The sequence below is a fragment of the Apteryx rowi genome, unplaced genomic scaffold (assembly GCF_003343035.1).
Source record: "Apteryx rowi isolate R43461 unplaced genomic scaffold, aptRow1 scaffold_17, whole genome shotgun sequence".
Taxonomy (NCBI): Eukaryota; Metazoa; Chordata; class Aves; order Apterygiformes; family Apterygidae; genus Apteryx; species Apteryx rowi.
Window position 1 is genome coordinate 493,798 of NW_020447974.1, and position 14,421 is coordinate 508,218.

The following is a 14,421-nucleotide window of genomic DNA, read 5'->3' on the forward strand; positions in this document are numbered from 1 at the left end:
GAGCTGCGGGCCCTGCCGCCCGCGGCCGGGGGTGGAGGAGCGGCACCGCCGTGCTGGCCTCCGCGCTCGGCATCCGTGTTCTCCCATCGGTTACCGCTGGCCGCTAGAGCAGGAGGGCCGAGCCACGCGCCCGCGCCCCCGAACCGGCCCCAGCTCCTTCCGCCGCCTGCTTCTCTGCTGGCCGCGGTGTCCTGGGGGGAGAGGTTCTGTCCTCGCAGTGGCAGTGGCTGGAGACCAGCGATAATCCAACTGGTTAAACTTTTATTACTATTACTTATTTATTTAGTTTTTTTTTTAATTCTTAAGACAATCTATCAAGGAGGAAAAATATCCAAAACACAATTGCTTTGCTGCAGCTTGTCTTACTTAAGCATGGCTTCTAGAAAGAACAACTGCTAAGTTTAAAGGCACTATTATGTCATTGCTGTAACTAATAATCTTACAGGCGCTTAAACGGGATTTGGCTTCACAGGTGACTGTATGCTGCTAGCCGTTTCCTTCTGCTGGCTGTGACTTTAAAAAGTCATTTGGTTTCTTAGTTTCGTCATTGTTTTATGGACTCGGTTGCAATCTCGGTTGCAGTTCTCTGATAGGAAGAAGTTATGAAACACAAGTGCTGCTCTGAAGGACTGTAAAAGGAAAAACTTGATCACCTCACCTATTTAAGGTTGTGTCTAATAATTTACAGTTTGTAATATGAATTTGCCATGCAAGTAGGAAAGATTTGAGGTAATACAGAATGATACTGTCGTAAGTACAGTATTCAGACCAACCTTCTATAGCTGGTGTATTGTCCATACTTTTGTGTCCTGCAGCTCAAATCTGTTTTCACATTAGGTAGACTATTAAAAGGATAGTGTTTCTATTCAAAGCATATAAAAATAAATCTGTGGCTGCAGTCCCGGAAAAGCTCTGTAATAAAAGCATAGTAAAACATGTGGTAGCAAGTTTATTGCGATGCCTTCTAGTATGTTCTGATGAAGTCAGGTGACTTGGGCTCATTTTGCCAACTAAGTTGCAGTATGAAGTCTTAAAATGCAGTGCTTACACACTGTATTTTGAAAATTCACTGTTTTTTTGTGTTATAACGTCCCTCACTAATTTCCTACTTCAGTTTTAATCTGGTTAGTTATTCAAGCCAAATGAAATGAAAAAAGCAAATAAAATTGTATTTGTTTTCTGTAAGATTATATCCTGTAAGTATTACTAAGTTGTGTTATGGCATTGCAATACTAAATTGCACTAAAAATGTTTATGCCAGGCTAGGCAAAACTGAACATTGGCTTAGCAAATGCTTAGCTCTGAAGTACTTATTTAAACAAACTTGTTTTGCAATACTTATGTATATGCTTGGAAAAGATTAAGCCCCTAAAGGAACTTTGACTAGAAAGACCTTTTACTGTAAACTCAGACCTTTCACTCTAAACTTTTCTAATGTGGTCTAAGAAGAATGAATATATGTTAGATAGATGAGAAAGATGTTAAACAGGATATTGATATACATTTGAAAACTTGCTGTAAGACCAGTGTTTCCAGTTCTCAGTGTAAAAACTAAGGATATTGTGAGGGGGAATTTGAACAACAACAAGGAACCTTTGGGTTATGGAAAATGTGCTTGGGTGATTTGACTTTGTTTTGCCTTAATGTCCCTATATTTCAGGAAGCTGCTAAAAATGGTGCATCTTGTTTCTGGACTGGCTTTTGCCATAGCTGTTGGCTGAAGAGTTATGTTGTTGCTGTAGTCCCGTTTTCGCATTTCCACCTGTCATTTTGTCCGATTCTTTTGTTAAAGAGGGTGAGCTCTTCATAGCACAGTTTGAAAAGGCTGGTGGGTTTTTTTAGCCATGCAGTTCAGTTGTCCAGCAGATATGAAACCTCACACATTTAGTACTTCTGTAAAGATTAAAAAGCAAAAGCTACCTTTCAATAAATTATCTAACTACTGGCTGTCTTTTAATGAAGTAAGCAGACTTTAGCTATGCAAAAATTCCTGTAGAGAATTTAACTACCACACAAAAGTTATAATTTACTAGGAGGAAGAGCATGGTGTATTTTGATTCTTTTTCCATCTGTTTTTAGTCACTTGGTTATTGTTTCTATAACTCAAAGGAAAAATACTAAATGTAAGAACAGACTTAATGATTTGGGTTCAAGGTCAGTTTGGACCAGTGATGCATCTCAAGACTRCTTGGTACTATCTAGCCTGAAAAAGAATATAAGGCTAGGGCAAGCATGCAGTGGTCTTTCCTGGAATACTATCCCAGGTCTCGGCAATCTATGGCTTAAAAGCCTTCTGAGCTGTGAATGAACTCATCCAATTGCTGTTTGAATCCATCTGAWTTCTTGGCATCTACTCTATCGTCTGGCAAGGAGTTCTATAGTTGAACTGTACATTATATGAAAAGCTATCTTCTTACTTTTCTTTGAAGCTACCATCAACTGGTTCTTGTTTAACACTCCAAGTTTTGGGGTTGAAATTCTTCTTTAATTTGTTTCATACTGTTTTGGAGGTCTTAATTTTCTCGATCAAGAGTAGGTAACCATAGTCTGTGTCTAGTTTAGCCACATTGATGCATGACACAGTGTTAGGGGGKTTTTTTTTGATTCTCTGCTGTGTGATATGTCAGCCCTGAGAATTTGCATAAATGTCTCCTTTGATGCACCATAAATACATACATATGCAACCTATTTATTGTTGGCCCTCTGTTCTTAAATTGTCTTTTATTGGTTAATGTTGGCAAAACATGTCCCCTTAAATGCTTTGTTGGTTCAGTGATGAGTAGCCCAGCATTAGATGTTGAAAGTGTGTTTAGCTGAAAGGATAGCTTTTGAGAAAATCTGGAGGTCAGTGTTGATGTGATAGCAAAGCCTGATAGGAAGAGCACCTGTTGGGGAAGGATTTTTACAACACATGAAAACGGTGGTCTTGATTGGTGCAATATATAGTGAAAAATAATACAGTTTTGTGTTCTGTAGTATGTCAGGTAAACTTTGCATATCTTTGTGCTGCCTAGCTACATTTTCATCTGTAACTGAAGAGCATTGGTTCCAGTCCTCAGAAGCTTCTCTGAAACCGTTATGAGGATTATTGTCTTTCCTTGGTAGAACTGTTAATTTAGATTCCCACTGATTTGTGTGAAGCTCTTGTGAGGTCTTGGACTAATAGAGCAACTAGACTATTATATTTTAAGTCTGTTGGGAGTTATCATACCCTTTGCTTCTGGAGTTTCTTACCAGAAAGATGTTGCATATTATAGATCTTTGAGCTTTTATAAGAGATGTAGGAGAGCACGGTTAATTGTGATGGGCTAGTGTTGTGGCTGTAGTTCTTTGGTAGTTCTGGCTGAAAGAGCCCCCAACTGCTCTGTTCCTCTGTCCTCCCTGCCACTGTGCTGACATACTTTTTTGTGTAGCTGCTTGGTGAACCAGTGTGGGGAGACTGATCCAAGTGAGACACAACCCAGCATGAAAAAGGAATCTATGTAGATGGTTGTTTCTCAGTTGAATTAGTTTCTGTGACCTGTTCATGTGGAGTATACACAGTCATGCTGACTGCTACGATGAAAAGATGATGACATAGATGGAAAAGAGTGTGAAGGGGCTCCTTATACTGCTTTACACTGAATATGAAACTTTAGTCACAGGTGAATGCTGGGCTCTCCTGATGCCAAAGACAATTCTTTTCCTGACTGAAAGTCTTCCTGTGACTTCAGATGGTAATTATATTTCAAGGCCTACATCAGCCAGTGCAAATAAATATATTTTTTCCCGAACAAGCCATGGTTTGCATGCAAAAAATGATATTGGCCAAATATTGGAAAGTAGTGAAAGAAGAATTTTGAATTGAAGATATTTTAGAAATGATCTGGTAGAAGAAACTGTGCTATATGCATCAAATTGCTACGTGAACTGGAGCAGATGAGTGTAAAGTAGAGGTCAGTGTGGAAAGACTGGATGTACAAATTACAGCTTTTGACAAATTAATATCTTCAAATCATTACTTTGGGCATCTGCATTTTACAGTGCACTCATAAAATAAGCATTTTATTCTATGTAAATGAGCTATCTCACTATCTTCATAGTTTAGGATGATCATAGATAACACTGGCCTTCCATAAAAGGCCAATATGCAGAACTGCAGTATTGCTGTCATTAATATGATAGCAAGCATATTTTTGGGACTGAGGTATTTTAATACTGTTTCATGGTGAACATCAGTGCGTCACAGTTATAGCACAGTCATAAAAAATAGATTGTTTCAAGCATGCAAGTACTAATCTGTCTCTGCTACTTTATGATGAAGCAGAGGTAACTGGAAAAAGTCCTGTGTCTCTTGCCCAGCTTTCAACATTTGTTTGAACCTAGTGAAACCCTACCTTTGGCTGAAAAATGCTTTTGTTGTTGAAATTGAATAACATACCTTGCTCTTGATACAGACTACTTTTCTGTAAAAGTGAATTGTGTTGTTTATATTTGAACATGTTCAGGGAAGGCATTTATGTAAGATGGGAAGCTGAACTCTTACAGTTGCTATAAATGTTCTTGAGAGAATATGAAAATGTCTATTCAAATAATTGATACATTCAGATGCTAGCATAAATCAGTATGTTGGTGGATTGCCTGTGAAGGTGTTCTGACATAGTGTATTCTGACATATTTAACTTACAGTATTGTTAATTGTATTTCAGGAAATGGAGGATAAGGTGATCAGCCCGGAAAAAGCTGAAGAAGCAAAATTGAAAGCAAGATATCCTCATCTGGGCCAGAAGCCAGGAGGCTCAGACTTCTTGAGAAAGAGGCTTCAAAAAGGAGTGAGTTCTTTATTGTCCACAGGGTATGGACAAGAAATTCCAAAACTCCCATATCTGTGATTTTTTTCACTCTGCAGACCTTCATATGCCTAAAACTGCAAAGAAGTTTAAACTTTTTCTGGAAAAGCACAAGGAAGAGAAACCTGTTAAAACACCATTTCCACAAAATACATATCCAGTTGGCAAGGTAGCTGCTTACAGCATCAATGGCTTAACTGYACCTTTAAGAAGAAAATTAGATTTAAAAGCTGGGTCACTGCTGCTGTGCTAGACTTCCATAAAAAACATTATAGTAAACATTATGGGTCAGAACCTCATCCCTGTTCTGTACTGATCTTATCTTGATCTTATCTTATCCATTCTTACACTGCCAAAACGCAAGGCCATTCTTAATTATTGTCCATGGTTTTAGCTCGTGAAGGCTTGGAGCATCTGTGATGTTACACCAACCACCATCTTGCATCAGTAGCTTGAGAATGGCATTGTAATTCTGAATATATACCCTAGCCTAGAGTAATGGTAGAATAATGAAGAATGAATTAGTATTTCAATATTGTTCCACATTCAACCAATGTCTTTTATGTTCTTAAAGTCATTTAACTGATTTTTGCTCTTTAATTATTCATAAAGTGATTCTGTTGTGCATTTCAGGCACGTTAGTGACTTCTGTTCTTGGAAAAATCTTAGTATATCACAACTTTTGATGGTGCTTTCATTACTGTCTTGCTGGTTTTTTACTACTGTCTAGGCCCTTTGAGTGCACACAATGATTACAAGTATAAATCCTTCATGTACCAGCTGTTGTTCAGTGCTGATCTAGTTTTTATGCTATCTGGTAATGTCTCCTGGGAACTGACTGCTATTGGTGGCTTTTTTGGACATGCCCTCTCATAAGTTAGAGCATACACAGCATAGTTAATGGCTGCTGGGAACAGTCAGGTAGTAGATCAGGTGGCTTCTTCTGTGAGTTACGATATTACGTGGTCAAAGGCAACCTAAGTGAGACACCAGCTGGTTCATAGTGTGTGTAGGCACAGAACAGTCATGGTAAGTGTGTATGGCGCTGATGATTTGGGAAGACAGCACTGTAAGATCAGCGTTCTTTTTGTCCACAGAGCAATTGTTACGGCTTTTTGTAGTCRGTGCAAATGTGAAAAAAATGCCAACAATAATAACAATCTTGACAATATCTTCATCTTGATAATAGTACTGTTTATGCAAAGGATGTTATAGCCCATATTTTCAAATTTGAGCGGTTGGATGTCGTTTTGTTTTTAGTATTTTGATCCAGACCCATTAAGATCAAGAGAAGGTCATCTTATTTGGCTCAGGGTTTGGGATTCTGCTACTGAGATGAAGGATAACAAAAGGTTGTGGGTTCTGATTCATAACCTGCCTTCTTCAGTTCTGTTCTTCAGTTCTGTACTCATGATGTGGTGGTAATACTTTTCTCCCATGTTATGTCTTTTATGGTTTTTCTTTAATATGTTCAGTGTCTTTAAAGGAGGAAGCACCTGTATTTGGTGTAGGCCCGTGGTGCGCTTTGGGCTGCCTGAATTGCTGCATTTTAAAATAGAGTCTGGATAGTGAGTATACTTTCAAATAGTATTTGTGACACCAAGACTTCTATGCAAATTTAGAGTCTGAGTGGGATGATCAAATACAGGCCATCTATGAGAAGCTAGAGTATATCAGAAGAAAATACAGAAATAAGCTAAAGGAAGAAATGGGCTGATATTCTAATGCATGAAAGGTGTTTTTTAGACTTTTTTCTAAACTTATATTCTCAGATTCTCTTGTATTTAACAACTAGGACATGCTCTGCCTGTATAATTGGATGCATACATCATTAGCATGTTTCCTCCAGAATAATAATAGATAAGAATGGATGCTGTGCTTCTGCAGAAAGAATTCTAGTTCTACGGATGGAAATATATATATGCTAATAGCAGTAATGCATTGAACAATTTGTTATTACTTAGTTCCTGTTTAAAAGGTGCTTTTCATTGTTTCCATATTGAAGCACAAAATACAAAAGCCTATTTCCAGGCCTGTCTGCAGGCCTAGTCTGCAGATACAGTGCCAGAATATTGTGGTGTAAAAAGGATTACACTGTCAAAAGGATTGAAGAAGATTTGCCAGTGCAGGTATGTGGTTCAGATGTACTGACTGCCTGGGAAAAACAATTTGCTGATTTTTTTTTTTTTTTAAGGCTCTAGCAAACTACAGCAGGAAACATTGAATGCCTTCTTCAGGAGCCCTGAATAAACATCCTTTTTGTCTCTTAGGTAAATGCCTGTTAATTCAGGTGTTCAAATTACTTCTCTTCAACTGCTGCTGCTGAACATTTTACAGGTAGTTAGTACTAATACAAAATGAAGAGAGTGGTGGTAGTATGTTCTCTGGAAGTGCTTAAACATAACAGGTAATGATGGTTGCTGTTCAACTGACTTAGAGGTACAAGCCCATGTAAACTTACCTAGGGAGTGTTCTCTTCAGAGATGATTGTGCATTGTAAGCAACAATTGCTAGTGTGGATCTTTGCTCTGAATCTAATTTTTGGCTTCGCTTGGTAATCTGTGCAAAGTTATAGGTTAAAAGTACTGCAGTGGTAGACCTCTGAGTAAGGTATAAGTAAAATGCAACTGTTTCTCTAAAATGTGTCAACCAGCAGTTGAAGACTTCATGCAGCACTTGGATGATACCTAATCTTATCATAAGGCAGATAATTATAACAGTCATTTGTCTTTAACATYCAGAGATAACTTGACGTTTTGAGAGGTGTGACAACAAAAAAGACTGTAAAGGTTAATGCTAATAAAAGCTTACAGTAATATAATAGATAAGAATGCTTGTATTTAAGGAGCACTGTTTTGCAAAGTGAATGTAAAGCAAAATTCAAACTTACTGTACTCCTTAGATTGTAAATGAATGTCTTACGTCCAGAAGAAACCTGGAGTTGGGATAAGAATTTCATTCACACAGTGCTTTTCAGAAGGACAGGACAGTAGATTTGGCTCAACTAAATGATAGGTTTTGGAACTTAGAAATTGTAGCTTCACTCTTTTAATGTATGCAGCTAAGAGATTTTCTTGTTATATGCAGTTTTGTGCTGTTTTGATCTGGTATGCTAGAGCAGACTCAGTTCTCCAGCTTTAGTTCATACATTGGTTAGTCTGTCTAGCAGAAGTTGCTCACTGCAACAAATTTTGCAAACCCCAAGGACTGAAGCATGGGTGAGTGATGCTGTTGTGAAAATCAAGGCAAAAATAATGCTCACATGGTATTAGATTAATGGTATATGTGGAACCTTAACTATATACTTACTAATGTTCAGAGTTTAGCTATGCATGCCTGATAGTTTTGATATGACTTTTTTGGATCAACATAGAGCTAGCTACCTTGCCCATTCAAACAGTTTTAATAACTATTTTTAAGTTTTAAAGAATCTATTTAACCATGTAATTCAGTGTATATATCTAATAACACTTCAGGCTTTTAAATATGTATAATTTTGTCTTCTAGCAAAAGTACTTTGATTCTGGCGATTACAACATGGCTAAAGCAAAGATGAAGAATAAGCAACTGCCTACTGCAGCTCCTGACAAGACAGAAGTCACTGGTGATCATATTCCTACTCCACAGGATCTCCCACAGCGGAAACCTTCTCTTGTTGCTAGCAAGCTGGCTGGCTGACTAGAACAGCTGAACTGCATGAATATTCTCATTCCTGTTATTTCTCCTTAATAGTTATTTCTCACCCTTACCCCCCCCCCTTTTTTTCTTACACTAAGTCATGAGACTGACAGCTTTGCAGGTAGCGATAGCATGTGCTGCTATTGTAAGGGAGTACTGTTAAGAAGTAAAACGTGTAGTATTTGGACTAGTTGAGAACAATGCACTGATTAAAAGGACAAGTTTGGTTAGAGCAATGTAATCTACTTGAAAATGTACATATTGCCCATTTCCTAGTGTAGGACTGGTTCCAGCAAGTGACATCGCAAGTTTTACAACTTTTAATGTTTCTGCTTTTGTTATTTCACCTTAATTACAGCATATTTGTATTTAATATAACCTCCAGTTGTGTTGGTTTTTCTTCTGTGTTTGGGTTTGTTGTCTAAAATAGAGATTTAGACCACAAGTTGCTTGAAGGTGAAGCATGTATAAAAACAAAGACAGGGCTCTGATTGAATTTTGTTTCTGCTCTTGAATTTGAACGGCCTTAAACCTGTTTCAGCTTTAACAATAGAGTTTTTACTTGGGCAATATTTGCCCATTCTGGTGTAACTCTTGTGAATCTAGTGCTTATTGACAACTGCCTGTTGAAGCTGGTATTCTCTTCAGTTCCGTAGCTTAGAACGCACTTTCATTGAAGATGTGAATGAAGTGTGCATGTGCATAGACTGTTGAATTCACTCTTGTGCCATTTTTGTAAATACAATAGTTTTGCACAACCTTTTGCAAACGTCTGTTAATCTTACATTTTAAAAAGCAGATAACGTGCCAATCAAAGCACAAGTGATTCTGTATCTTTCAGAGTACCTGAAACTAAGAGCCCAGAATCTTGCTACTGAAAGTAAAAAATTGTAAACCTGAGATTTGTGAAACACATATTTACACTTGACTCAGCCATATGCTTTTGCAGTTGTATATTTTGTTTAACAACATCCCACATTCAAATTTAATCTGAAATTCATACCTATATTTGAAGGCAGGTGCCCTTCCTGTTCAGCATCTCTTTAAGCTTTTAAAGCTGAAATGTGCTGTGTGATGATGGGAAAGATGGTCAAATGAACTGTGCTTGAGAGTTTCCCTCTTGGCAAACTCCAAATCTAAGCTTGCTAAGGTTTGATATTCTGTTGTCTTTGACTCTTTTAGACTTCTGTAAGTGAAAGAGTATACCTCTTTAATTTTTTTTTCTTGAACTCCTGAAGTGGTAGTAAACTAACTCCTTATCTCTTTGTTATACAGCAGCTGCTCACTGGCTTTGGGCAACATAAAAAAAAATGGAACTGGTATTTATATAATGACCTATGGAGGAATAGGCAGTTTTTCATGTCAGGAAATGGGAGCAAACTTCAGACCATCTACATGATGCAGGTCATAAGTACTAGATTGCCAAAATACAGTTGATATTAGATAGGTAACCTGATGCATTAAAGAGCATGTTTGTTCAATGAAATCAGATGTATTAAAGTGCAGTGTGATCCATAATGTAATTGATTTTAATTATAAGTAATCACAGCCTTGATGTTCTCTGGGAGTATAAGCTCTTTAAAAAGAACAGCCTACTGAATACTTTTTTCTTTAAAGAAAATATTCTGATACGTTTCTATTAAAAAATAATAAAAAAGGCACCAATACAGGCATTATAAGAAAAATGTTCTTAATGAAGGTACATGTTTTTCAAATGATGTGCTTTTTATTGACACGTTCAGAAAGGTCTTACAGGATAAATAACTGCTAGCCTAGAAGAACACTGTCCCGTATTTTCTGCAGTCCTCCCTTCTAAAGGCAAACTTAAGCATCAGAAAATGATCAGGAAAATGAATAATCTTAATTTGGTCTCAGTTTGATCAGAGCATGAGCAAAGTCTATTGGTGTTTATATAACCAGTATATTCTTCTCAGTTCAGAGAATTTCCAAATTGCTAACCTTATTCTTTTCAGTCTTTCAGTCTGTATAGTAATTAAGGACAGGCTTGAGAGAACTCCATCCCACACCTTATCTGCCATTAGCATTATAATGAATTTGTGATTTTTTTTTCCACAGGAACAGGCTGAAGAAACAGACCTACTTGGTTTCTTTAGGTAAGAAGTTAGGCTGGGAGAAGAATTTATCAAGTTAAATGAAAACCAGAATAGCAAGGAAACTGAATTTATTGAAGTAAACTGCTTTTTATAGATGTTTGTCCTAATGTGAAAATCCCTCTTTATTTTTGTATGTATAAATGAAAATTGAAACTTAATTATAGGACTAGGCCTGAAACAAATTTTGAACAATTGAAGATGACTTGCTGTGTATTGTCTGGTGCCACTATTCTGTAGTTCACATAGGGTAAGTTTTCTTGATGTTTAGGAAGGTTTAAAAATAGCCATTCAAATTTAAACATTCCATTTGTTCAGCTACATCTCGGCTCGTCCTGCTGACTGGACAGCACAAGCTCTTCTGATGTGCACTCAGTGGCTTGCAGTTTTTAAGGCTACTACAAATTCAGCTACAAATATCTTATCCACACGAAGTGTATATTTGGAGTACTGTATTACTAACTAGGTCAATGACTGATTATGAGCCTTCACACCTGACAGACCTCAGCAGCAGGCACAGCTATTTTAATACTACACACTATTGAAAACTCAAGTCCAATAATCACTTAATAGTAAATCAAACGTGACTGCAAATTGATGCTTACTTTCAGCTTACTCCAGCAAGATAACTCAGCTATCCAAACTTATGTACATAATGTATTATATGAGTTTTACCATTTGATAATGACCTTTTTCAAAGAAAACCTGTCCACACTGTAGTCTGGCAGTCCCTTTCATATCTTGCCTTTAAAAATAGTGTTTAGTTATTAGAGTAGTACTCATGTAGGCTAATAATAGTTGATAGCACCAACATTTTATTCAAGATAGTTACAAGTGGATTAATTACAACTTCAGAGATATGTCCCAAATCTGTAGCACCAAAGGCTTCCCTCTCATTGTTCTTTATGTAGTAGGACAGTGTTTGTGTAAAGGCCACAGGAGTACATTTTGTTGGACATATTTACACCCAGTCAAGGTGTTACAGTGATGAAAATGTCAATTGTTCTTTACAAACATACACATTGTATAGTATACAGAATAAATTGATCTACTTAGTTTTTATTGCAATGTGCAGATTTGTCTTGTCTTTACTGTGGTTTCCTAAATGATACTGCATACTTCCTTATTCTTTATGGATAATTTCTAAAACCTGAATCTTGCTACTCTGTATCATTAAAAATATGACTGGGCTTTGGTTTGTAGTATGTTAGACTACAGAATTACTTTAATGTAATCACATTTATATATATTTCAGTGCTTATTTTTCTAATAAGGCAATTAAAGCTTATTGTTTGAAAACTCTGTAACAGATGATTGTTTTGGTCCCTTATACAGAGTGAGGGGGATTTCTGGGAATTAACTTGGCATATAGAACTTTGCATTGCTATAGATTATATTGACCTGAGTATGACAAAGTTTCCAAGAAATCAAGATCTTGGAAAAAAAATCCCACTGATCTTGTATTCAGACTGTGCCTTGGGTACTGGTCTTCTGTGCAACTTCAAGATCCTCATGGTATGCTTATACAATTAGTTCAGTAACCAAATCTATACTAACACCCTGTACGCTCTACATCTATACCAAACTGAGGAGAACAATGTCCAATTTAAGTAGTGTAGTCCAGATACCATACTGAGGCAATGCAAAGGCGGCATTAGCACTAGCATTAGTATCCTAGCTCATCTGAATCTCACCGTATGGGGAGTGGCATCCATTTTCAGGCAAATTCAGACCATTTAAAAACAGGTTTATTGCCCAAATCTATTTCTAGTTAACAATGAAGCAGGTAGAGTCGCACAGACCTGCGTTCAGAGGAGCTTTGCATTTAGTAGCTGTGGTCACAGAAGAGTATGCCTACATCAGATCAGGAGGGAGACAAGATTGCAACAACTTGTTTGATGGCTTAGGGGGTTTTCTGAAAGACGTGAAAGAATAGACTAGGGGAGCATGTGGGGCATGTGAGCAGGTTGAGTGCTTTTAAACTTAAAGTGGAGTTGGGCTGAATGTATGGTTTGATACTTATTTCTGCTTTAGTACAAGTGAGCCACCTTCTTCCAAATTCAAGTCTTTGCAATAGTTTTATCTCAAAACTTGGCTTTTTCATCCTAATTTCTGGCATCTATAGATCCAGAGTAACTTGAAATCCTGAAAGTTCTGTACGTATTCAAAGTGTTTATTTCCATTAAATATTTCTCTTGAAAATGCTTCTGAAATACTTGCACAGAGGCAGACAAGCTTTAGCTTTAGTTTAGAGGAAGGTGACTGAATTGTTCCTGTCTTTCTCAGGCTTCGTGTTGCAACTAGGATGCTGCTTGATGTATTTTTATGTATAAATATTTTTGCATATTTATAGCAGGTACAGAAGTCTGTTTAGTTATGGCTGTGAAAAACATTGCCAAAGCCTCCACCAGTTTCAGATAGATGTTTATTTGTCTCTGGTTTAAGATGGGAATATAAAATACTTTTTGTTCCTCACTTTGTCTTAATTTAATAGCAGATTCCTGTTGGTGGTTTTAGTTTACCTTATTGCAGAACAATATTGTAGCTGTTACTTAGAAATATGCTTAGATGATGTCAACTTCCCTTAACAGTATTATGGGATAACCATCCTCTGACACTTCTGGTGCAGGAACACTTGAATTTGTAGAAACTCGATTCAACTTCTGGTGATGTTCCTGTCTTTAAAGGAGTGCGAGTATGATAGTGTTGTTTCTTACTGGATTTGAGGGGGGAGGAAGGGAACAACTGTAAGAGTCTTCCTTGAGAAATAGGATTTGGATTTTTAAATGTGCAGCACTTTCTTGGAGTTGAATTATAGAGCTGAAAGTACAAGAATGCTTAGATGCAAGAAATGGGAGCTGTAGGTTCTTCTAAACATCAAGTCTGTTCTCATTTTTTTGGTTTTTTTTATACTGTTATTTCTGCTGTTATATTGAAAGGAAATTATTTGATGTTCTAAAGACTACAGAAATCATCCTAGTAGGATGAGGATACTAGGGAATACTTGGGAATTTCATCATGCCATTAAGAAACATCATGCCGTTTAAGACTACTCTCTTCTGAAAGCCCACAAAAATAAAGTAAATCCCGAGTTTTATCTGGAGAATATGTACACAGCATATGATTCTCTTATGTTACATTTCAGAGCTTTTAACTGATTTTTAACTCTTTAATCAGTACTGGCTGAAACCAACGCAGTTTGTTTCTTACAACTAAAAGTTATAGGCCTAATCCTTGAAGTGTGAGAACATAGGAAAGGATAGGATGAGGATTTTAACCTGTGAATTCCTGGGTTAGCTTTGTGTTAGCTTTTTCCACTATCCAGTGGAAGCTTGAAATTAAACTGATGGTCAAAGCTGGATATACCAAGAGCTTTTCTGAGGGAGTGGTTGGGCCCATCCACTATATCGTATGAACGATACCATGTTTGTTATGTTACCAGTGTGTGTTATTTCTGTGCCTCTAATGACTTCCCTTTTTCGCTGGATCAGCAGAGAATCCACTGATGAGTATGGCACAACGTGACAACAATCGAGCAGGTAGTCCTAAGTCAGAGGGGAATTTTTATGCCACAGTTGAACAGACCATGGGTATAAACAGAACATGGCTATAAGCAAAAAGACATGACACATGCTTTGTATTCACTTCTGAAGAAAGTTATCTTTCCAGGAATTGAGATTAGTTTTTCTACTTTTTTTTTTTTGATGGGATCGAAATTCAGTGTAAAATTGTGTATGTGGACTCTGTCAGTCACGTGAGCCATTCATTCATAGCTGGAATACCCTGGATATATGTCCTGAAAT

The 14,421-nt window shown here is 37.2% G+C and overlaps 1 protein-coding gene across 1 annotated transcript in view; it reads left to right on the plus strand.

The window, feature by feature from the left end:
• The window catches only part of ARPP19 (cAMP regulated phosphoprotein 19), a 12,533-nt gene extending 613 nt beyond the window's left edge, over window positions 1-11,920 (plus strand). The window contains exons 2-3 of the mRNA XM_026060522.1: window positions 4,689-4,811; window positions 8,337-11,920. Of these exons, the coding sequence (XP_025916307.1) occupies window positions 4,689-4,811; window positions 8,337-8,507 (294 nt within the window). The 3' untranslated portion in view covers window positions 8,508-11,920. The remainder of the gene's footprint in view (window positions 1-4,688; window positions 4,812-8,336) is intronic.
• Window positions 11,921-14,421: the final 2,501 nt, after the last annotated feature.